A 23,332-nucleotide genomic window follows, 5' to 3' on the forward strand; every position below is an offset into this window, starting at 1 on the left:
GGAGAGGCAAAGGGAAGAAGAGACGGTGAGACAGAGGTAAAGAAAGAAAAGGATGGGGAGGAGGAGGAGGGGGGGGTGGGGTAATGCTTTAGTAAATGCCTGTTTTGATAACAGTCATACAAGTTTGTGCTCATCACAAGCTCCACTTTTCAAGCCATAGCTTCTTCCTTTACCTTTTATCCATCTGGTTCCATTCTCTCTGGACACTAAAAGCCTGCTTGAGGGTGTGTTGTAAGAGGCTTCTCTCAGGCCAAGGCAAGTGTTAATGCGTTGATGGTGATCGACCCACTGCAGTGATGAATGAGATATAACAGTCACTTTCCTAAAAGCATATTTATTCTCCCAAAGGCTCATCTCCCAGCAGTATTTACATCACATAGTACCAGTTCATCCCTGTACAGATCCCTTCTGCCACCCAGTGGGAACATGAGACCTGACCAGGGGGCCGGAGGCAGAGTGTCTTAGGCCTTAATACACAGAGGACAACACATACAATGGTCATGGAAAATATAAGACATTAAAAATCAATACAAAAAAAAATAATTAAATAACTTCATTTCACATCTTCCATAATGTTAAGGAAGGACTTCTCCAGAGTGTTTTGTACCGTAGTACCATTTTTCTTTTTTTTTTCTTTTTTTTTTTAGAATGTATTGCTTTGTTGTGTTTCATTTGTAAACAGACAGAGAGAGAGGTCACTCCGGGTCAGGGTGTCTGATGGCTCAGTTCTGGATGCTCAGTTGATCCTGATGTTATGTACCGTAGAATGCTGGTGCTGAACTCAGCCATGGGGGGTGGTGGTTGGGGGGGGGGGGGGCACCCACATGCTGGTTGAGGTACAGTACAGTATGGCCCAGATCAGGATGGGGCGAGCCGTGGGAGAGGGAGCAGGTTCGCGGTCAGTAGGACCAAATAGGATTGTAGAGTTCAGGTCACATCGCCTCAGTTCCTCCCAGTTCATGCTGTCTGAATGGGACCCTGGAGTGGGTCTCTTCACAGATGGCTCAGCTCAGCCAGTTCAGCACCAGTAACCCCAGTTACACCTCCTCGCTTTCTCTCTCTAGCATAGTGGTGCTGATGGGTCAGAGACACAGACCACCATAGGCCTCTCCTTAGGATTCACACACACGCACACACCATACACACACCACGCACGCATCTGCAATCACACACACTCACACATAAACTCACACACACCTCACAAGTTTGTCTCGTCCCATGTGGGGTCATTCATGCTCTTTAACACCCTCCTCACGACCTTCTCCAGATCCTTCCGTGCCCGCTGCTCCTCCTCCAGCGACCTCTTCATCTTCTTATTATCCTGTTAGGGGGGCAAAACAACGCTGGAAGTTTAATCCCCAGCTCCAGTGACCTCATAACTGTTCAGTATCTGGAGCAAAAATACAAATATTGGCATTTCACTTGTCGTGGTCATATTGAAGGATCAAAAGGTATCCTCTGAAGTTTAACTGATTGTTTTACCATTTTATGCATTAAAAACAGCCTTATGTCAGGTGTCATAAACTGTCGTAAGCCTGTGTCATGACACAGAGGGGACATTCACCTGTTTGAGCTCCTGAACTTCGTCCCTCAGAGCGTAAACGACATCCACCAGGCTCCTTGAAAACAACACAAGGGGTTAAGACCTTCTCACAGGCAAACACATCATCTGCTGTATGAACTATGACAGGAGTCTCAGGACCCTGCAGAGGTGCTAGGACATTCAGCTCTGACCAAGTGGGGGGGGGGGGGGGGGGGTGAATCAGTAATCAGTAAATCAGTAACAGAGGACCAGAAGAGGAGGAGGAACACGGTCTTACTTCTCTTCGACCACAGTTTGACCGTTGCTCTTGGTCTCCTCCACTATGATCTTCTCCTCCCCTGGGATTATCATCTGTAGTCCCGTGTCCCTCCGCGTTCCTGTTTTCAAGAGAAGAAGAGTGTCCAGAGTTTGGGATTCAGCTTTACTTGGCTATCTGTGGTCGTCTAGCTTGGAGTGGGATGAAGTTAGGTTCTGTAAGTTCTGTTCTCAGGTCAGGTTTGCCTTTATTGTACCTCTAACAGTTGCAGTTGGGATTGAGGAACAGTTAACTGAACCAGGATCTGTGCATACAGGAACCTTCTCTCCAGAGCAATCTACAGTCATGGAGTGTGTGAGTGGTTCTGAGTTCCTGGTTGGTGCTTTGTGATTGATGAGATTGTGACCAAATCAAAACAGGGACAAAAAAAATACACAGGACTGAGGTTTGTGGGTTAGTCATGCTTAGATTGGACATCAGACGAGACACAAGACAGGAGAGAAACTAGAGGAGTCATGTTTCAGAAGAAAAGCAGTGGGAAGTTCAAGGAAGATCCATTCACCCCTCACTGATAGTACCTTACCAAATAAGGCAACAACAGAGGAAGCAGCATTTAGTATTGACCAGATAGAGAACAGATAGTTCACACTTTAGATTCCATCATTCTTCAGTCATTGACACCCAAAAACAACTAAATAAAAAGTGTGCTTCCGACAAACCACCAAAATGCCACAATCTAACAAATGACAGATTTATTCACAACTCATGATACAGCGTTTGGAACTTGTTTATATACTTCACTCTGTATATATATATAACCCATACTCTGTAAGCAACGCTTTTCTGAAGGTAAGACATTATCACGTGTGGAATAGGTCATACACCATAAGAGCAAACAGAGGACAATGTTGGTCAAAGGCAGTCTGCCTGCCATTTTGCTTTCTTTTTTTCTTCTTTTTCTTTTTTTTTTCTTTTTTTAAATCACAGAATACACCTCAGTCACAAAGTAGAACACTCAACATGAGGACAGATATATTCTTAGCTCCAATACTCATAGAACATCCGCTTGAGTTCTCATTGTGTTCCATGGCAACAGCTATGTACATAAAAAGGGTCCACTTTTTATTGAGTTAATGTCCATCTGTGTTGACAGCATTCTGACATTGACTTGAGTCATTTACACATCAGAATGCTCCCGTATAATCATGTGTCTCTCTTTTGTTTACATTCCTAGAACAATGAGGTGGTAGATGTACACTATGGATGGAGTTGTACTTCACAGCAACACTTAATATCTATGTCAAACTTCATAACTAGGCTATATTTCAAAACACACTATGGGCAGTAGGACAGTAGGGTAGAGAACTGTTCATATTTGACAGATTCAATGCTTTACCACAGATATTGTGCAAAATGAATTCCAACACTCCATGTTAAACGTTCAGTGTAAACATTGTTACCACTTCATCAAATAGAGAGAGAAAGATCAACTGTATATTCCAGGAATCATTTGTAAACATTGGCATACAGAATAAAACAAAAATAAAATAAAAAAGATTGTACACAAAATAATGAAGAAAAATAAACAAATGATTTTTTTTTTATAAATATATAAATAACATGAACCAGTTTATTCAATATTACAATTCCAGTGCTATAAAAGTTACGCTGCACTGCGGCGTGGTCAAGACCAATGCCGTAGTGGCCTCCTGTCAACTGTCTCCGTAAATGTAACTGCACTGTCTGGGGCATATTGCAGAAATCTATTTCATTCCACACATTATTGTTGAAAGGTTCCTAATGAACTGGGGGTTGTTGTGGTGTTGCGTCACCCTGCAATCAATACAGTATGTTCCATTGGCCTCACTGCAGCAAGGCATGGAACAAATGTAACCTCTCTGCAGTTAGAAGTCGAAATAGACTTGACAGAAAAACTGTGGTAAGAGTAGATGTTAGTGATCTGTAAATTTCTTCGAATTCTAGATAATAGTTTCTCACAAAAATAGTAAATGCATGGAGTAGCATGCCAGGACATGTGGTGAATGATGTTAGCTTAGTTAGAGAATAAGGTCATCTATTTGGGATATATGATTGGTCTGACTGGACTTGCCATGGCATTGGACACACCGTGCTGTACCTCTCTGCTGCTTGCAGTGTTAAGGTTTTTATCCTAAAATAAAGGGGCTTATCAATGACAGAATTCTAATTGGATCTGGATCAAGTAAATAATAGGAGCAAGGCTCAATTTTCAAACTAGTACATTAAAGGTGCAATCTGTAATTCAAACAACAAAGCATGGTCCCAGACACTTTTTTTGCTAAACAGATGGGTCTGGAGAAATGTAACCACTCACAATTTCATAGACAAACCTATGGATGCAAGGACTTTTGCCATCCATCAAATCAAAAGAATAGTTTTAACCATGTTTTGAAACTATACAGTTTTTGTTTACAAGTGCATTTGTTTTTTATACAAACAATGGAGTAAAACAAGCTTATATTTTGGGTTCTGATGGGGTAAAACAGTTGAACTAAGCTCATAAGGCATTTATAAGTTATATTCTTCCAGAATCAATGGCTATATACAATTCATTTAAAAGACCCAAAATTGATGTAAGAATTACAGATTGCCCCTTTAACTAACACTGCTCTAATTACACTGGCTTCTTTTATAATGTAATGAAATATTGACTTCCCCACAAATCAATGGGCTTGAACTCTGTATCTCCTAAAACAGACAATGGTTTGATATAGACTAGGTACTCTGTTTGAGTGAATTCCAGGACACAAGGGGCCACCTGGCAGGGACGTCAGGCTTTAGAAGATATTTAATGCATTTGCAGGATATTTAATTATCATTTAAAGCAGAGGGTATACTGAACTTCAAACTAGTGTGGCTTGAAATACACTGATTCTGACGCTAAATCATCCTAGGCATTTAAATGCTGATTAGGAATAGTGGGATAGGAATTTCTAATACTGCACATAGAAATGATTAGGATGATACATGTTTGCTTGGCATGCTGTGTGCTGTTGGTAAAATACTGTACTAAATCAGGTTAGAGTGATAAAACGATCACTATAATACAAAAATAATTAATGCAACGCCATAAGGAATTGTTAAGAAGGTCACCATAACATCTGCATGCCACTGTAGTATCTATAATACACTGTGTGCATGTGTGTATGTGCATACCTGTGTGCGTACGTTCCTGTGTGTGTATGTGTGTACGTTCCTGTGTGTACGTTCCTGTGTGTGTGTGTGTGTGTGTGTGTGTTCCTGTGTGTAGGGGAGCATACTGCACATGAGATAAACTAACAAGGAATAGATCATGGTAAATAGAATCCACTCCTTCCTGAATCACATCTGAATATCAGACACAAAGAGATCAGTCCCCATCACTCCCTCCCAAACCCTCCCCCCACACATCCCACAAACCCCCTTCTATTATTACTGTACTCCCCCTGCTAACAGTGTCCCAAACAAGAGGGGGGGGCGCATTCAAGAAATAAATTGATAAACATTCCCCAACACATACTACCTAAGTACTACGGAAAGAACGGAGGCACAAAAAACAGGGGAGAGTGGTCAAGGCAACAGGGAGATATTGAACACTTTTTAACAAAACAGAGGACAGTTGAAAAATAAATAAACAAATAAATAAAGACGCACAAAATTAACAAAAAGATTAAAAAATAAATAACGGAAATAAATAAACAAAAACCTTTAAAAATCTTTTTTTTTTTTTCCTCAATGGACCACTGGTTAAGAAGAGGTAAGCGCGCTGTGCGTTACGTTATGTTAGGGTACACCGCGGTGCGTTGCGGTAGTTTACTTAGTTCTGGTGAGAGATGCAGCTCTTACGCGACACTGAGCCCATCCTGTAACTGTGGGTCGTCCAGATCGAGTCATAGTCCGAGTCCTCCGATAGGTCAGAGGTCACCTCCGGCCGAGACACGCTGCTACGGCGGCCCGGAGAGTCCACGGAGGACCGGTCAACGTCGGCCAGCACGTGGTTATGCATCAGGTCAGTGCCCTGCCAGGCTGGGTGGTGGTGGAGGGGGGGGGGGGGGCAGATAAACGCATAGGGAGGGAGGGAGTGGATGGGAGGGAGGGAGTGGGTGGGTGGGTAGCGTACAAACGCATGCGAATGATGGGAGAAAACCATAAAACCAGAACCAATGAAAAATGGAGAGTGATAAGCATGGAGAAGGGTGAATGATGAGATGGAATAAATCATAATTGAACAATCACAGTTATAATATAAAAAAATAAAATAAAAAAAATAAAAAAAGGTTAGGACGAACAACCCCCAAAAACGGAATGGTCAAATAAAAGTAAAAACAGGGAAGAAACGTCAACGGAAATCAGAGCGATGTCAAACACAGTGAGGAATGAAGGAGAGACAGACAGAAGAGAAAGAGATTTTCTGTTAGAAAGAGATTTAGGAACAGCAGGGTTAAGAACAGCATCGGACTGCAGATCCAACAATTAGACAACACAAACATCAGTGTGTGTGAGTGTGAGTGTGTGTGTGTGTGTGTGTGTGTGTGTGTGTGTGTGTGTGTGTGAGTCTGTCTCTGTGTGAGTGAGTGAGTGAGTGTATTCTTACTGGAGTTGAGGGTCTGTCTGGTCTTGGCGCTGGTGCAGTAGGCCTCGATCACCTTCAGGATCTGAGCGTCCTCCTCCAGAGCAGCCGTACCTGCGGAGGACAGGGAGAAGAACAATGGTTAAACTGGTACAGTATGTTATGAAGGCTGATGAGACTATCCCGCAAAAACCTTGATTTTAAACCATCATTGGCAGTAATCTATTATATTTCCACAGTGTGCTGTCCTCCATTCCTTCTCCCTGATTCTACTCCGTCTCTGTGACATATGATGGTAATCATGGTCACAGTAATGGTGTTTGAGCAGACCCGTGTGAACGCAACATACAAAAGTGAGATATGTGTCTATTTCAGTTCATCAGTGTGCGTCAAAGAGGTATTAAAAAGAGGCGATACCGTATACAACACGACAGGACAGTAACACAGTAGTGAGGAGTCAAAGGTGGCCAGACTTACTCTTCCTCAGAGCAAACTCCTCTTCAGACTGCTTCCTCTCTGGCTTGCGCTTGGGAAGGAGCTTCTTCACACTCTTGGGACTCTTACTGAGATCCTGCACCGGGAGAGGGGGAGACAAAAAGGGGAGAGGGTAAGACAAGGGGAGAGGGGGAGTGTGGGGAGACAAAGGGAGAGGTAGAAAATGAGAGGAGAAAAGAGGAGAGAGAGAGAGAGAGGGAAAGATAGAAAGAAAGAGAAACGGAATTATGTAACGTGAAAGAAAAAAAAAACAGAAAGGGGAGAGTGAGGAAAATGTGAGGAAAATGGATAGGAAGAGAAAAGGTGAGAGGAAGAGAAAGAGGGCGATCATGAATAACGCATGACTCAAACATCAAGACAACATCAAGACTGCATTTCGTTGTCTCTGTACTTGTACTCTGCACAATGACAATAAAGTTGAATCTAATCTAATCTAATCTAAAAAAAAATTCCAGCACGCACACACACACACACACACACAGACAAGAGTTCCTCACCTCCTTGTAGCAAAGAGCGGCGGAGGGCCGGAGGGGGGGTGCGGGGCGCAGGCAGCTCAGGCTCCAGGGTTTGGGGGTGTTGGGGGGCTCCAGGGGGCCCCACATCATGGTGCTGTGAGGGGCTCCGTGGGAGGAAGGGTGGGGCAGGGTGTGGTAGGCGGGGGCCACCGTCATGGCCCTCCCTTCAGCGTGCCGGGACGGAGTCAGAGGGTGGGAGGGGAGCTGGTGGAGGGAGAGGCAGGTAGTGTGATTCAGTGAAGAGGCACAACACACATTGACATTGTGTGTGTGTGACTATGTATGTGTGTGTATGTGTGTGTGATTATGTATGTGTGTATGTGTGTGTGTGTGTGTGTGTGTGTGTGTGTTGCTGACCGTGTGACAGGGGGTGAGAGGCTTGTGGCTGGGTACGGTGGAGGTGCGTTTGGTCTGGCGGGTCAGGTGGTCCACCCAGTCCTGTAGGTCCTGTTGGTTATTACACACCACCTGAATACGCTCAAACAGGCTGCCTGTAGAAACAACACACACACACACACACACACACATATTACACACACAACATTCACAGTACAACATATTACTACATAGCCAGTATACAGACCAGTCCTCTTACCAGACAGCTCAAAAGCGTTTTTGTGGGCTTCACAGTCCTCTAGTGTGTTCACGGTCATGCCTGTCAATGGCAGCTTCCCCTGGAGGGAGACACAACAACATCAACATCATCAACAACAACAACAACATCAGCATCAGCGACTGAGCCCTGCATCACACTGTGTGTGCCAAGGTATTTAGGGTGTCTGAGTTGTATGGGGCTTTCTAGTGCTCAGAGCTTAGATTCTGATATATATATATATATACACACACACACACATCTTCAGGGTATAGGGGTCAGTTATAGGGCTTAGGGGCTCGGGGTCAAATCTGGAATATAAAAGGGTTTTTAAGGCAGCGGTAGGGGTCAAAGGTCTGACCTGGAATATGAAGCCGCTCATCCTTGGGCTGGCAGACAGCAGGAGGAGAACATGAGAGAAGAGCATGACATACCGCTCACACTTCTCCTAGAGGAACAGAGAGGGAGAGAAACACACACACACACACACACACACACACACACACACACACACACACACACACACACACACACACACACACACACACACACACACACACACACACACACACACACACACACACACAGTTATAGGACTGACAGCCATCTCTCCTTTTTTTTTTAACCAAGTAAAGCCGAGAGCAGAGTCTTATGGTCCTACCATGTATGTTATTACTACGTTATGACAATGTCATACTATTATGTTGTTGACTGACGTGATTGTGATTTGTGACGTGATTGTGATTTGTGACGTTATTATGTACTATTTGCCTGTGCTATTAGTACCATGGTCTTCAAACGTTGTTCTCACCTCTGCCCCAGGGCTGTGTACCTGAGCTTGGCTCATGTAGAGCACAGAGCCCAGGGTTCTGATGTCCTCCCCCTCCCAGAGTCGGATGGATTCAGTCAGGATCTGCAACTCCAGCTCCTTCCTCTTCCTCACTTCCTGACACTGGGCCTGGCACACACACACACACACACACACACACACACACACACACACACACACACACACACACACACACACACAGTGAATAAACACACTATCCTTGAGTAACCATAGAACTGAGAAGCAAGCTTGTGTTTCCAAGACAACAGTGAGTCATACAAGACCTTCTGCTCCCCTCCATGTGACTTACAGACAGGCTCTTGAATGTCGTCATACACTTCTGAATGTCTGGCCAATCAGGGTGACTCTCCTACGGAGAAAAAAAACAAAAGGCCGGTTAGAGTGACACACACACCGTCACCATCCGCCCTCCTACACACACACACCTACACATGGCCCCACCACACAAACACACACATCAGCACCCACACATTTACGTCACAGCTGCCCCAAAACAGACTCAACTCCTCAGTGAGTCATCACACACACACACACACACACACACACACACACACACACACACACACACACCTCCATGTGTCTCTCCAGCTCCTTTAGTAGAGTGGGGTATTTATCCAGCCTCATGAAGGGTTTGCTGAGGCCTGTGGTCAAGGTGAGGATGCCAGGAGTGACCGCCCCCCTCCCCTCCATAAACTCTCCCAGCTCCTCACTGGAGAGAGAGAGAGAGAGAGAGAGAGAGAGAGAGAGAGAGAGAGAGAGAGAGAGAGAGAGAGAATCAGTGGATAGTTCATTCTTAAGTTCCAGTACTAACTAAATATGATCTGTATGAGTTACTCACGACTGTGAAAGGAGGACAATTAATGATTCTATTTTATTGACTCTATTGCATCGCTTCCGTTCTGTGGAATGGTGAATGATTCATTCTGGAGGTTGCTTTTACCTGTGTTGGGTGAGCATGTTGACGGCCGAGGGGTGGTTGGAGCAGTAACCCACGTACAGGGCCTTCATCTGGGGCATGAGGTTCAGGAAGAACCCCCCTACCCTCTGCTGGCTCTCTGGAAGTCTGCACACAAAGATGACACGAGAGACGTTAGCACATACAAATGAAAAGATAGACAAAGATGCATGATATTAAGAATCATGTGTATTGTGTACGTACACCGGGGTAGAGTTTAATTCTATTTCCATTCAGTCTATTCAGGGAAGGAAAGAAGTATCAATGTAATTCTCCGGTTTTATCACTAGATGGCCCTACACCCCTTCTCACTCTCCTGAAGGAGGACTGCTAACGTGATTGAGTTATAATGTGTTGTTTTATCACCTAAATCACCTGGTCTCAGAGAAACTATAAAATAACGTTTACGTTTGAATCTAGCAATTTCTCTATGATACAGTACACCACTCTCACTGTCATATCACAACCATCCATGAACACATGCCTGAGGCTGATTGGTTCAGCAGGAGTAATCTCCCTGTTGACTGGTGGAGAGTCTGTGAGGGGCGGGACTTACTTGGTGCACTCCTCCAGTGATTGGACAAGCATCTGCTGGAAGGTGCTGATCTCTTCCAGGTTCCCCAGGATCAGAGCCACATCTAAACTGCTTATTCTAGAGGGGGGAGGGGGAGAGAGGGGGAGGGATGGGGGAGAGAGGGGGAGGGATGGGGGAGAGAGGGGGAGGGATGGGGGAGAGGGGGGGGGGGGGGGGGGAGAGAGAGAGTGGAGCCATTATACTGCATCTTCTCAAGGGCAAACTCACTGTATAAACCAGCTTTGATTAGACAAATCTTGACATTGGGCTCCACCCAGGACTGTAATCTAAGATTACAGTAAAAACTAAGGCTATTCCTGGCTTCATCTAATCTGTGTGAGTCAAAAACCGGTCTTGCAGTCTTACTTCTCTGTGCTCTGGAGCGATCGCAGGTAATTGGTCAGAAGGCTCTGGAGGTCCTTGGAATATTCAGTCTCTGTTTCAAGGATGTTCTGCAACACCTACAGAGGAAGGGAGAGGGGGGGAGGGGGAGAGGGAGGGGGAGAGAGAGAGAGAGGGAGAGAGAGAGAGATAAAGTCATAGAGTGTGTTCAAAATCTATGATGAAAGATAATTCCATTCATGCATATACCCCCAAAGGTGGCTCGGAGGCTCTTGTTGCCTCATGTCTTTGCAGCTCTCGCTCGCTCTCTGTACCATGACCCTCGACCTTTCGATTCTACCCAGGGACAAAAAAACCTACCCTATAATCACTCCCACTCTCGGGCAGTGAGTGAGTCCAGCCATTGGCAGTTCTTAGAGTTAATAGGCCGTTGCTGTCCTGAGGTACAGCTATGAGTGGGTGTGGAAGAGAGCATGAATGAGGGAGGAGAACTAGGACAAGCAATCTGGAGCGGCCGTGGAACCTCAGGCCTACAACAACAGCAAGAGTAATGTCCATCTTTAAAAAGCTCTCGGAAAAATGCAATTGTGTTTGTTTTCTAATTATTTCTTGAGGCCAGTAAATGCAGTATAGAGACAGGGGAGAGAGAGGAGGAGGGGGGGGGGGGAGGGGGGGGGTAGTAGGAGAGGGAGCAAACTAGATACACTGGCCCTACTGGAGACTACTGAGTGATCTTAAAGGGTCTCACCAGGTTGTAGTAGGTCTTGCTGATGGCAGTCGTGTCAAAGCCTTTAGGGGGGCTCTTCAGGGTCCCAGATTTGGGGGACACTTGTTTGTCTGTGTGTGGGGGGGGAGAGAGAGAGAGAGAGAGAAAGAGACATTAGTTGTGAAAGAGAGTTGTTTCGTGCCATCACACAACCTCCTTTCCAGTCACTCCTTCCTTATCCATCATTCCCATTCCTCCATATCAGCCAATCCCCATCTGAGTTCCTGGGGTGACCACCCCGCCCAGACGCAGGGATACCCACCGCAGCCTTTGACCTCCCGGACGTAGTTGCTAGGGAACCAGCCGGTCTTGCCGTTAAGCATTCCTTCCCACCAGCCACCTTCTTCCTGGCGCGTCACGTTGATGATGTCAGCCTTGGAGAAGGAGAGCTCGTCCTCATTGGTCTGCTGGAAGTTAAACCGCGCCTTTACCAGCAGCTGCTGCCCGCTGTTCTCAGACATGTCCTGTAGGGGGAGGTAGACAGACCAGGGAGGGTCAATAAAAAAAAAACGATTTCACTTTCGCTTTTAACAACTATGCCGCTGGCAATCAAAGAGGGTTACTCTGTCATTACCCAATATATAGTTTCATTTGCCTTTAAATGTTTACCGCACCAGCAAGTTCACAGCGTGGTGCAGCGCCACCCTTATATTCTTTGGGGAGAACCCTTGAGCTGCCTGGTGTGGTGGTGATTCATTGGGTGACTCACCAGACTGCGGTACTGGTTCCCGAGCAGCTTGGAGGAACGGCCCAGTGAGGACTGGGAGGCCAGAGACTCAAACGACTTGATCCGATGGGCCGAGGAGTGGCGTGCGCACACAGAGTCACTGCCCACTCCGATGTCTGCAGACAGGACACATTATGTAGATATACCCTCAGTCAAACACACACACACACACACACACACACACACACACACACACACACAGACACAGACACAGACACAGACACACACACACACAGGTCTACACAGAGAGAGAGTCATTTACACACAAGGTACCACATTTTAGACCTACCTGCAGTGACTTTGTTGAGAGATACCAGACTGCTCAGCACCTTGGAGAAGTTCAGTCCCAGGAGCAGGTCACTGGCCTCAAACGGCTGTGTGTGTGGGAGGTAAGGGGGAAGAGAGAGAGAGAGAGAGAGAGAGAGAGAGAGTCAGTGTTTGTTTGTTTGTGTGTGTGTGTGGGGGGGGGCAAAAGCCAATGGCAAGCCCATTTCCTCTCTAAAATCATTACCAATTCCAAAGTGCTGGACCTGTGTCATCACTTGGGATCATTGCCAAACCAATCAATAACATTCTTGTTTATCTTCACTGACACAGTAGGTGGCAGATGTATACAGATACAGGTCTCCTGGTGAAACTGTGGTAGATACTAGGGTCACTTAGCCTGAGCAGTAACTACGATGAATAGTCTAGTTTACCTCCCAGAGTGGCAGTTGTGGCGAGTGTGGCAGTAAATGGAACTGTAGTGGGTACTGTAAGTGTTGTGGGTACTGTGGTCTCTCTCTCTCTCTCTCTCTCAGTGCCAGGGCAGAAGTGGTTACTCTCGGTCCAGTGCCAGCGAGGGTGAACGTACTGGGAGATACAAGTCCCTTTTATCTTCCGCTCTGATTACAGATACGCCCTGAGCGAATGTGTGTTGTGTATGCCATGTGTGTGTGTACTGTGTGTGCCTGCATGCATGTGTGTGTGTGTGTGTGTGTGTGTGTGTGTGTGTACTGCGCGTGCATGTGTGTGTGTATGCGTGCATGCGTGTGTGTGGCCTGTTCTACTTCCAGAGAGACAGTCCAGTCCTATATTCCTCAAGGTCCTCTTTCGGTTAAATTGTCCCATGGAGGCAGTCATCTGAAAGGAACCTTTCCCTCATATCTACAGTTCTACTGGACTGTCACTAAGCACAGAGAGAGACAGACTTATACACACACATACACACAATGTTCTTTTTGAATACAGAGGTCACTCAGAAACATCTAACCAACCATTGGAGGCTCCCTATTTAAAGCGCAGCTCCAGTTAGGAGACATTCCCTCCCTCATTCCTTTTCTCAATTGTTGAGGAACGCGACTCCTCACGTCCTCTCCTCTGTCCTCAGCTCACTTCGTCCTCAAAAAGCACTGGTGGAGAATATGGAAGGAGTGGAGGACGTGTGTCCCTCTCATGTCTCTCTCTCTCATGTCTCTCTCTCATGTCTCTCTCACACAAACTCACCACGCTCTCGTCTATTAAGCTGCTAAGGGGCAAGATGCGCCTTTGCCAGATCTAAAGCACGCTATAAAAGTCACCCAGGGGAAAATAGAGAGGGGATGGAGGGGACACATCTGGATGGCCAGGGAGGGGGGGAACCTTGAGTCATAACATCAGAAACTACAGAGGCAGAAGGAGAGGCCATGTTTCAAGGGAGAGAGAGGTTGCTGGAATGGTCCAGTGCGGAGCCTCCGGAGATTCCAAAACCACAATTATGCCTTAAAATCGCTATAATTAACGTACGTCAGCAAAATTAATCTGTCTGCCTTTTGAAGCGAGCCGAATTGCATCACGCGTAAGCAAATACGAATAAAAGCTTCAGCATTTTTTGTGCTTTTGGTGCCTTGGTATATTGGCCAAGAATAATTGATAAAGGGGTTGATTATATTAATACCCTCTATTCTACACTACTTCCTCTCACTCCATCTGTCCATCTCTCTCCGTTTCTTGCCGGCTGCAGACTAAGCAGGGAGAGTCAATGGTGAGGAACACTGAGCTGTATTGTGAAGACTGGGTGGGTTCAATGACTCCTCTATGCACTGTCACACAGTACACAACTCTGTGCCTGTGAGAGAAAGCACGCTCTCTCTCTCTCTCTCTCTCTCTCTCTCTAACCACTAACACCCTCAGCTCACTCCAAAAAACATAACCTTAACCAGTTTTGGAGCAAAACAAATAACTGACTCCGGTTCTGTGGTTAAGGTTCTTAGGAGAAATGGGGTCATGTTTTGAATTTGAATGTATGGATTGCATAAGGGGCTGATGGAGAGGAAAATGCCCAAAATATCCTTCAAAAGGAATACATGCAATCACTGCGGGAGACTCAATACCATGCACTCCAACATCAATCCTCAGCATGGATTTATTTAGTACTACGCTAAGGTATCTGGACAGCTGGTAATGCTCCTAAACCAAGTACAGCCTAGGAACAAAAAGAGAATAACTCAACACCACGCACAGGGAGAACAGACAAAGCTTGCATAATGGGAGAGCATCGGCGAATAGCTCTCTGCCGTTCCAAAATGTATCAACTGGGAATTTGCGCTGCGCTTCCACTTGTAACAAAAGGGAACTTTCAAAGTTACAAATGATTTAAACAAGAGTGCTACAATGTTGCGCTCTTGATAGCCGTGCGACGACTGTGGATGTTTCACTGCAAGCTACAAACAAGGCTCTCTCTCTCAGCCGGGTGATGGGTGATTGTTCTCGGCTCAGAGTCCACCCTCCTCCCACTGTCAGCCTCCGTCCACTCCGTGTCCCCATTGTTTATTGTATCGGGTTGGGACCGCGGCATGTTATTGAGAAACATTTTACGCAACAAGTCCTAAGGTTTTCAAAGTAAGCCTAGCCTATTGCTCTGTAGATTGCATGTGTTTGAGTGTTTGTACGGTTATTTTCTAGCAGAACTTACCTCGACGCGAAACGACGTGCAGCCTTTCAGAAACTCCTTTATGTTGTTCAAGCACTCGCCGTCGTTCTTCGGTTCTTGGTAGATCTAAGAAAAATAACTCAAATTAGAAACCAATATCAACGGTTTCTTAAAATCTCCCTTGATGATTTGTGGGTAAACTGGTTTTAGGCACGTTTTAGCCACTGACGATAAGCCGACATTCCCCCCTTGGCTTGGGTTTGCCACTACAGTAGACTACAACAAATCCTCGGGAAGTAGGCATTGGATTAAGGGAAATGACGTTGGCAAATAGGATCCACAATAACACAGCACTGAGGGTTGGACCGGAGGGGAGGGAGGGGGGGAGGTTGTGTAGTATAGGCTATACTGAGTTGGGATGAATTCAATGAAATCATTTGGGAAAACTCTTCTCATGTAAGCTATCCCATTGCATTTATTAGGGAATTTATGTTGTAAAATTAGGAAGGTATGAGCTGAATTGCATCATGGAAGTGGGTTTACATGATGACATATGTTTACACTGGCTGTCAACTATAACACGGCCATTTAACACTATTGATAGTTACGCCTATCTAGCCTATAATGCCATATTACCTACATTTACATTTACATTTAACTCATTTTATCCAAAGCAACTTACAATAGGTGCATTTGTCTAAAGAAAATGAATCGACTATACATCAGTCATTGTAAGTAAAACCTTCCATAAGAACAAGTGTCATCACCAGTCACAGTGCTAATGTAGCCCCATCTTTAATGGAGGTCTTCAGTGCTCGGGTAACCTACAATGTATATCAGACATATTAGGCAACTCATTATAGGCTATCACGAGGTAACAGAGTAGCCTAATTACATTGGGACCACAATGTTATTACCCTGTAAGCCTAACAGTATGGTTGGATGTGGGCTCAATACTATGGTATAGGCCTAGTAGTGGTTCCCAACCTTTTTAGTTAGGCCTACTGTACTGTTGTATTTTGTCAGAATGCCATGAATGTTGCCAGAGAATGTCATTTAGTGGACCAGGGAACGCCCAGCCGGTCAAATGTGTCAAAAGCCACAAAGGATTTGGGGTTTAAGCATTGACACAGACAACATAAAAATACTGCACTGTTGCTTTAAATGGGGAGAGGGTCCATATGTCTGTGCGCTTTTGCAGTCAATGGCGGCCCACTCTTATGGCTTCAGTATACCCTCATACATCCCTGGCTGTTGATCCGGATCATATTTATGTCAAACATATAGACTACGTACCTATGTGCTATAGCTATATACTGAACGTGAATTTAATACCGCTTCATGCGCTTTAGTAAGGACTCCCATAGGCTAACGCATCTCTTTTCAGGTCTGTCGAATAAAAAAAGGGGAACATTTTGACACCCTCTAAAAACACCCATGGTGCTGTAGCTATTTTACTAATATCATATAGGTTGTCAACTAAATTAGGTTATTAATAGTTAGAGTTACGTATAGGCTAGCCAAATCATTGCGCGCACAATAGGCTGTGGCAACTCATTCAGTATTACCAACGGTCTTTCAGCCTCACGCGTGAGTGTACTGACATATGTGAAACCATTTGGTGCTGTTTTTAGGGACAATAACCCGCGCTCTCGTGACCTACAAAAGAATATCTTCATGGACCACTGAGCAAAGAGAAGCGAGATAACAAAACGCGTCATGTCACGGTTCACAGCCGCAAAGACGCGCCGATGAGGCGGGCGGGTAGGGGGGAGGACAAGCGGTGTAAGTGTCCTTACTTTCTCCGTCGATCCCGGGCTCAGCCGCTCCAGTAGTCTACATAAGACCACCCCATCTTTAAGGGAGGTCTGCAGAAATGCCTCGGGATCCGAGATGGTCTTTTTCGGCGACTCCAACACCCCGAGCGTGATCAGCCATGTAACCGTCTGTTCCGCCGAATTCATGGCCACAGTCGCGGGGAGAAATCCAACGAAGCGGCGGTGTTATGCGTTTAAATAGCGTGTTCTTCTGCTACACAACCATCCGGGCGTTAAAATAAAAACATCAATCCATTAGACTACATGCAAGCTTTTAGGGACGGCTACAATGATCCCTCCTTCCCTTTCGTCCCTCGACTGGATGTGGATGACGCTTGGCTTGTGGAAATCCAGCGGGTCTGGTTTCCTATCTCTTGTGTATGTTTTTTTCCCTCTCCTCCAACCTGGCAAGCTGTCAGATGCAGTTCGCTATGATGCGTTGGGGCAGCAGACTGCATACATGCGCATCGCTGCCGATAGCGGATGACATCACATAACAAGGACAAGCTACACCAACCAGTTGTTGGCGGGGACTCTTTTGCATCTGACATGAATACCTCAGCATTAGCAGCATAACCCATTTATCATAGGCCTATTTGTTTTTGGAGAGCAAAAGAGTAAGTGCATACGACACAATGTAACCACACCTGCTGTGTTGTATGTGGTAATACACACACAACTGGATTTGATGAAACAAGCACTGGCTAACCAATAGCCCTGTTCTGACTACATGATGAATTCCATTAAGAGGATTTGAAGATTTAAATCATCTCCCATACTGTAGAGATACAATCTGGAGTTATCTGGATTAATTTTGTCTATTATCATTTTACTTTCCTACATCATTGGAGCAGCCCACCTTTTTATTCCAATAGAATTAGTTGCACTTCTTAAACCAGCCACCAGTTGGGGCTCTCAAGCCGAGGATCAATATACCCATTCATTATGCGTCCTCGCCTCTATATTGACAGAGCATCTGAGGGCCCTCTGTCTATCTGACAGCACCATTTCTACAGAGACCACCAAACTCCAGCTCCTCTAACTCACCTCATCTTGGCCAGCTTACAGGCCATGTAAGTACTGAAGGAACCACATGTTACTTCAGATATCCCACTTACAGCCTCATATGTAAACTGATCTCAACAAATAGGCCACTGTTTGTGAACGCAGCCTGTTAACTCATCCCACTAATAACCCCTATCACCTACCGGATAATGCCCTTTACAGAGTAATCCTATCCAATCCATTTATGATTGAGTCAAGGGACAGTGGTGGTTACAATGACTTAACGAGTCCATGGGAGCTCTAACCCTATAATACTGCCTCCAAATGAAAGTGATCTAATGCTGGGATGCAGTGCAGTGTTGTATACTGCAGGTGGTGCAGGCGACAAGGGAGCGTTCAGATAAAGAGTTTGCACTTAGTTTGTCTTTACTCTCTGAAAATGCAACCACACAGTACCACAGGTGTGGATTAGGTGAAATGTGCAATGTGCCCCTTTTCTCTCTCTGTCTCTCTCTTTCTTTCTTAATCTCTCTCTCTCTCTCCTGTCTCTCTCTAGTCTCTCTCTCTCTCTCCTGTCTGTCGTTCACTCTCTAGTCTCTCTCTCTCTCTGTTTCTCTCTCTCTCTCTCTCTCTCTCTCTCTCTCCCTCTCTCTCTCTTGCCTACCTGGAGGAATCTGGAATCCCATAGGGTCTCCATGGATACTGGTGGAAGTTGTTTTAGATCCTCTGAGAACGTGTGTGTGTGTGTGTGTGTGTGTGTGTGTGTGTGTGTGTGTGTGTTGGTGTGTGTGTTGGTGTGTGTGGTTAGAAGTGGTCTCCTGAGGCCCAGCACTGATTCTCTTGTCTAAACAGGCAGTGATGAGGGACACCTCAGAGCCCCTCAGGTCTTGTCACCATGAGCCTGTTACCACGGGTGCAACTGTTGGGACTGCCTAAGGTCTCTCTCTCTCTCTCTCTCTCTCTCTCTCTCCCCATCTCTCGATTTCTTTCCTTTCATCCCTTTTTGCTCCCTCTACTCGGTTTCCAATCGCCCATGTCTCCCTTCGAAAGAGCACCTTTTGGATGCATTGTAAACATCACAGCGCTTCTCCTTCTCGACTCATGATATACTATGAATGTATTTTCCACTCTATTCCCTCCCCCCTGCTTTGAGAACACCATATGAAATAAGGAGACATTCATCAGAAACTGAGCACCAGGGGAGGCTGGTGGAGGTAGAAATGGGAGGACGGGCTCATTGTAATGCATGGAATGGAATTAGGAACGGTATCAAACATCCGTCCTCCCATTTCTACCTCCACCAGCCTCCACTGCTGAGAATGCATGGTGATAAAGCTCTTGTGGAGACAGTAAAGGGGCTTAAAGTGTCAGTATGAGAAGACAGGGAAAAAGGAGAGAGAGAGAGAGAGAGAGAGAGAGAGAGAGAGAGAGGTGGACCAAAACAAAAAGGCGAGACAGAGACAGAAAGAAAAGAGGAGTGGAGAGTAGTAAGAGCAGGGAGGGAGGGAAAGAGAGAAAAGAGAGAGAGAGAAAGAAAGATCTAAGGAAGGGCAGGCCTCTTGAACATCTGGATCACCTGCTGAGGGTAAATCTGCCTAGTAGGAAAGAGCAGTCAGTCAGCAACATAAATATGAGCTATTAACACGTCAGAGACTGAAACACCACACGGCCTGTTACCAATGATCCTGTCTGTGTGTGTGTGTGTGTGTGTGTGTGTGTGTGTGTGTGTGTGTGTGTGTGTGTGAGTGCGTGTGTTTGTGCATGAGTATGTGCATGTGCATGTCTGTGTGTGTGCGTGTTGTGCGTGAGTGTGTGTGTGTGTGTGAGTGTGTGTGTGTGTGTGTGTGTAGTGATGATGATGATGTTCCTCTCCACATCTTCATTGGAGTACCGAGATGGGGGAGGGAGGTTGAGACGTGGAGCTCTAGGGTGACAGATCTCTCATAAAACCAATCTTCCCCTCACCCACCCTGTCTTCCCTCTCTACTAGAAGAGAATATGTAAACAGTTGTTTATTGATTTTTATTACTACTTTATGACCAACTTTCTCATGATTTATCATAATGCTCAGAAGTGCCTGTGCTGGGTTGCTATTGTGTGGGAGAGATAATAACTTTAATAACTCACAATATGATCCCCTCACACACACTCACACAGACACATACACACACACAGACACACACACACACACACACACACACACACACACACACACACACACACACACACACAGTCACACACACACTAACTCTTACACGTACACTCAGAGGAGGAAAGTGGCTGTGTCTACACTGTCTTCTTTGATGCTATTAAAGCTGCACCTTGTTTTACAGTCAAATGAACTGAGAACTGAAAGGAGAGAGAGGGGGGGGGTTAACAGATCAACAGCAGCAGGTGTACTACACTACTCCAGTCTCCCCCATCTCTCCCATCCTTTCTCTATACTCCTTCATCCACCCACTTCATCTCTCCCACCTTGTAGCCCCCCCATCAGTCGAATCGTAGGAGGCCAAGGCACTATCATTGCTTATGTCTTTCTTCCTCCTCTTTACAACAAACACACACACACACACACAAACACACACTGCCTCTTCCCCTCTTTCCCATAACTCCATATTCACACAGTGAAAAGGTATTTGACTCCCCACAATCCTCCGCCCAGAAGCAGAGGAGAGGCTGCACCTGGACCAGAAACAGACAGACCCGCTAGACTCACCCTCCCCCTACAAACACATACACACACACACACACACACACACACACACACACACACACACACACACACACACACAGGTCGTACCACTCATTTAACCAGTACCAGGGTCTGTCAACTGTGAACAGATGTGGTTATATTAAAGCAGTGAACTCCCCAGTCCCAGGGGAGTTCAACCAAAACTCAAGACACCTCTGGAGCTAATGATTTCTCCTCCACACTATAGGCCGACAGAGAGAAGGTGTTGCTATCCCCCTCTATTATTTGTGCATCTCTCTCTCTCGCTCTCCCCCTTTCTCCATCGTCTTTCCTTCAGAAACACCCCCCCCCCCTCTCTCAGTTTCAGCAGAGGGGTAGTTTGGGCGGTTCTGTGGATTGGTGTCACCTTCCTCGTTAAGCGGTGCTTTAAATCAATTTGGTCTCCGCTCCCATGAATCCATCTCCATTTAAACCCGCTCCTCCTTCCTCTGTCCGTCTCTTCCTCTCCCCACCAGCAGCCAGCGGCATCTGGGCCAGGGAAATGAGTCATATTTCATTACGACAACACAAACTCTACACAACACAGACCCACATCGCAGGCCACAGTAGAGTGCATTAGTGGTAATGATGGATCACACAAAGTATGCTCTGGCAGGATGTAAAGAGAAACGGGTAAATGAAACAACAGTAACTGATAGAACATCAAGAGGACTTTTGTACCTGTAGAGACTGCGTGAATTATGGTGTGCTTGGCTTGGCTATTTTCATTTACAAACGCGCACGGGGGGGGGGGGGGGGGGGGGGGGGGGCGGTAGGCGCAACACTGTTTCCGTTCGTGCGGGTGATGCACAGCTGGGTGTGTGACATTCAAACGCTCCCCACTTATGTTTGAACTTCGTGCCTGAAGAACCGTTTACTAATCCGTCGTGTCGTGTACTTACTTCGCGGGGCTGTGTCATGCGGAACTCCCTGACGTTACTGGTACGCCCACGCGTCGCTCCCACGACAACACCGACGCTGTGACTACACGATGAGCCGCTCGTAGTTCTGTCGGTAGAATGGGGATATTTCGCTCCTCTTCTAGTACCGTGCGTCCGCACTGAGATGGATCAGGGAGGTAAACGCTGAAAGAAACATGCCTACAGTCCTCTGCGTTAAAGGGAAACTTTCCAGCGTCTGTTTACTGGTTGGATGCGCATCTCAGGTGAGAAGACAGGCAGTACTGTAGGCTATATGCTCCTGAACTTTATACGAGAGTTATCAATGAAATTAGCTAAATGTTTGCTCCATCTCTTTTTCTCTGTAGTTGCTTAACGTGGTGTTTGTTTCATTACTTACAGCTTACCTCTTTGTGATGTGCGTCATTATTATGTTTTTATACTGGCATGTTCCATGTTCCATTTACTCTTTGAGCTTAGAGACTGTAATCAATTTCAACTGACACAACGTACGACACTTATTTGGATATGTTTGAATAAGGTTGTAACGAATATTCGACACTTTGACCAGACCTGTGATCAATTTAAGACATTCTGTGGTTTGACGGTTAAACCAATTTCCGTCGCTTGGCAGACGGAAACATCTACAAACAACCTTTTTGTTTCAAGTTATGTTTTAAGTAGGCATTTGTACGGATAAAAAAGTAGTAAAGAGTTTGACAACGGCAGATATATAGGCTACTGTATTCAAATCAAGCTAGACTGTCGTTTACTATAAATGAATCTCAGAGAATCTGAAAGCATCTCAGTAGGCTCTGTTGACACATAGCTACTGTAGGTAACAGGTGATGGTCGGTGACCGCGCTGTTTATTTGCAGGTGTTGTGATGGGTTGTGGTTGTGCTCGGCCACTGGAGACTGTGGTGTGCACCTGGGAGTTGCACCACCACCGTAGCCTGCTGATGCCTGCGTGGATATGTGAAACACATTAATCATAATAATACCCTAATACTAATAGGCCCTACTTATAGCAGTCTAAACTGGGGTAGTAGGCTAGTATTCAACCTCATGTGTTCAATGCCAGGGGGAAGGATGACGCTGCTTGTCTGTGTGCATATTTTTCACTGAATGCTTGTGGTCTCAGAGTTGTACATACACACAGTCAGCTTCACATTCTCTCATACACACACACACACACACACCCACACCCACCCACACACACACACACACACACACACACACACACACACACACACACACACACACACACACACACACACACACACACCACACATGCATAGCACAGCTTGGTCACAGCTTGGCTACCCGGTCAGAAAGACACTGGATGACTCATGCTCACATTTACATTCACATGCACACACACACACACACACACACACGCACGCACGCATACACACACACACACACACACACACACACACATTACATGTCATACAGATGGCACAGAGAGAGTGAGTAAGAGAGCAAGAGAGACATGGCATAATGGGAGAATGGAATAATGGGAGGAGAGAGAAAAGTGTGTGTTCTCCTTTTCCCTTTTCTCAATATTAGAAACAGTGAAAGGGGAAAGAGAAATAGAGAGAAGGGCAAATGAAGGGGAGGTGGGAAGAATGGGGGAAGGAGGAGGCAGAGAGAGAGGCAGAGAGAGAGGCAATGGGCAGAGTGGAGGGAGAGAGGGATCCAGACTGAGTATTACTCTCCTCATCAGCAGCTGTGATTGTTTAGATATGTGAGTCATCAACCACCCTTCAATGTTACAGAGTGTGT

The 23,332-nt window shown here is 45.9% G+C and overlaps 2 protein-coding genes across 2 annotated transcripts in view; one reads left to right on the top strand and one right to left on the bottom strand.

The window, feature by feature from the left end:
• Positions 1-346: 346 nt before the first annotated feature.
• On the bottom strand, positions 347-17,259 carry arhgef7a (Rho guanine nucleotide exchange factor (GEF) 7a). The gene is made up of 21 exons (XM_083682409.1): positions 16,893-17,259; positions 15,136-15,219; positions 12,493-12,577; positions 12,186-12,319; positions 11,739-11,940; positions 11,459-11,547; positions 10,735-10,829; positions 10,351-10,446; positions 9,780-9,902; positions 9,410-9,548; positions 9,129-9,188; positions 8,801-8,947; positions 8,351-8,437; positions 7,993-8,071; positions 7,755-7,888; positions 7,380-7,601; positions 6,865-6,958; positions 6,412-6,501; positions 1,821-1,920; positions 1,565-1,619; positions 347-1,321 (listed from the first exon to the last, which is right to left on the bottom strand). The coding sequence occupies exons 1-21, from the start codon at positions 17,055-17,057 to the stop codon at positions 1,199-1,201; spliced, it is 2,403 nt and encodes an 800-aa protein (XP_083538535.1). The 5' UTR covers positions 17,058-17,259; the 3' UTR covers positions 347-1,198.
• A 4,305-nt stretch (positions 17,260-21,564) lies between these two features.
• Positions 21,565-23,332, top strand: part of aff3 (AF4/FMR2 family, member 3) — a gene marked incomplete at its 5' end in the record, with an annotated part of 13,597 nt that continues 11,829 nt past the window's right edge. The window contains one exon of the mRNA XM_083682628.1: positions 21,565-21,588. Coding sequence (XP_083538754.1) covers positions 21,565-21,588 — 24 coding nt within the window. The remainder of the gene's footprint in view (positions 21,589-23,332) is intronic.

This window comes from Argentina silus, assembly GCF_951799395.1.
Source record: "Argentina silus genome assembly, chromosome: 12".
Lineage (NCBI taxonomy): Eukaryota > Metazoa > Chordata > Actinopteri > Argentiniformes > Argentinidae > Argentina > Argentina silus.

Bases quoted from the DNA above. Each gene is read 5' to 3' on its own strand.
- arhgef7a (XM_083682409.1), bottom strand. From the start codon at position 17,057: ATGAATTCGGCGGAACAGACGGTTACATGGCTGATCACGCTCGGGGTG. The intron at 15,220-16,892 runs GTAAGGACACTT...TATTTTTCTTAG, and splicing joins GCCCGGGATCGACGGAGAAA to ATCTACCAAGAACCGAAGAA. The intron at 7,889-7,992 runs GTAAGAGGACTG...TTGTTTCTACAG, and splicing joins AAACGCTTTTGAGCTGTCTG to GCAGCCTGTTTGAGCGTATT.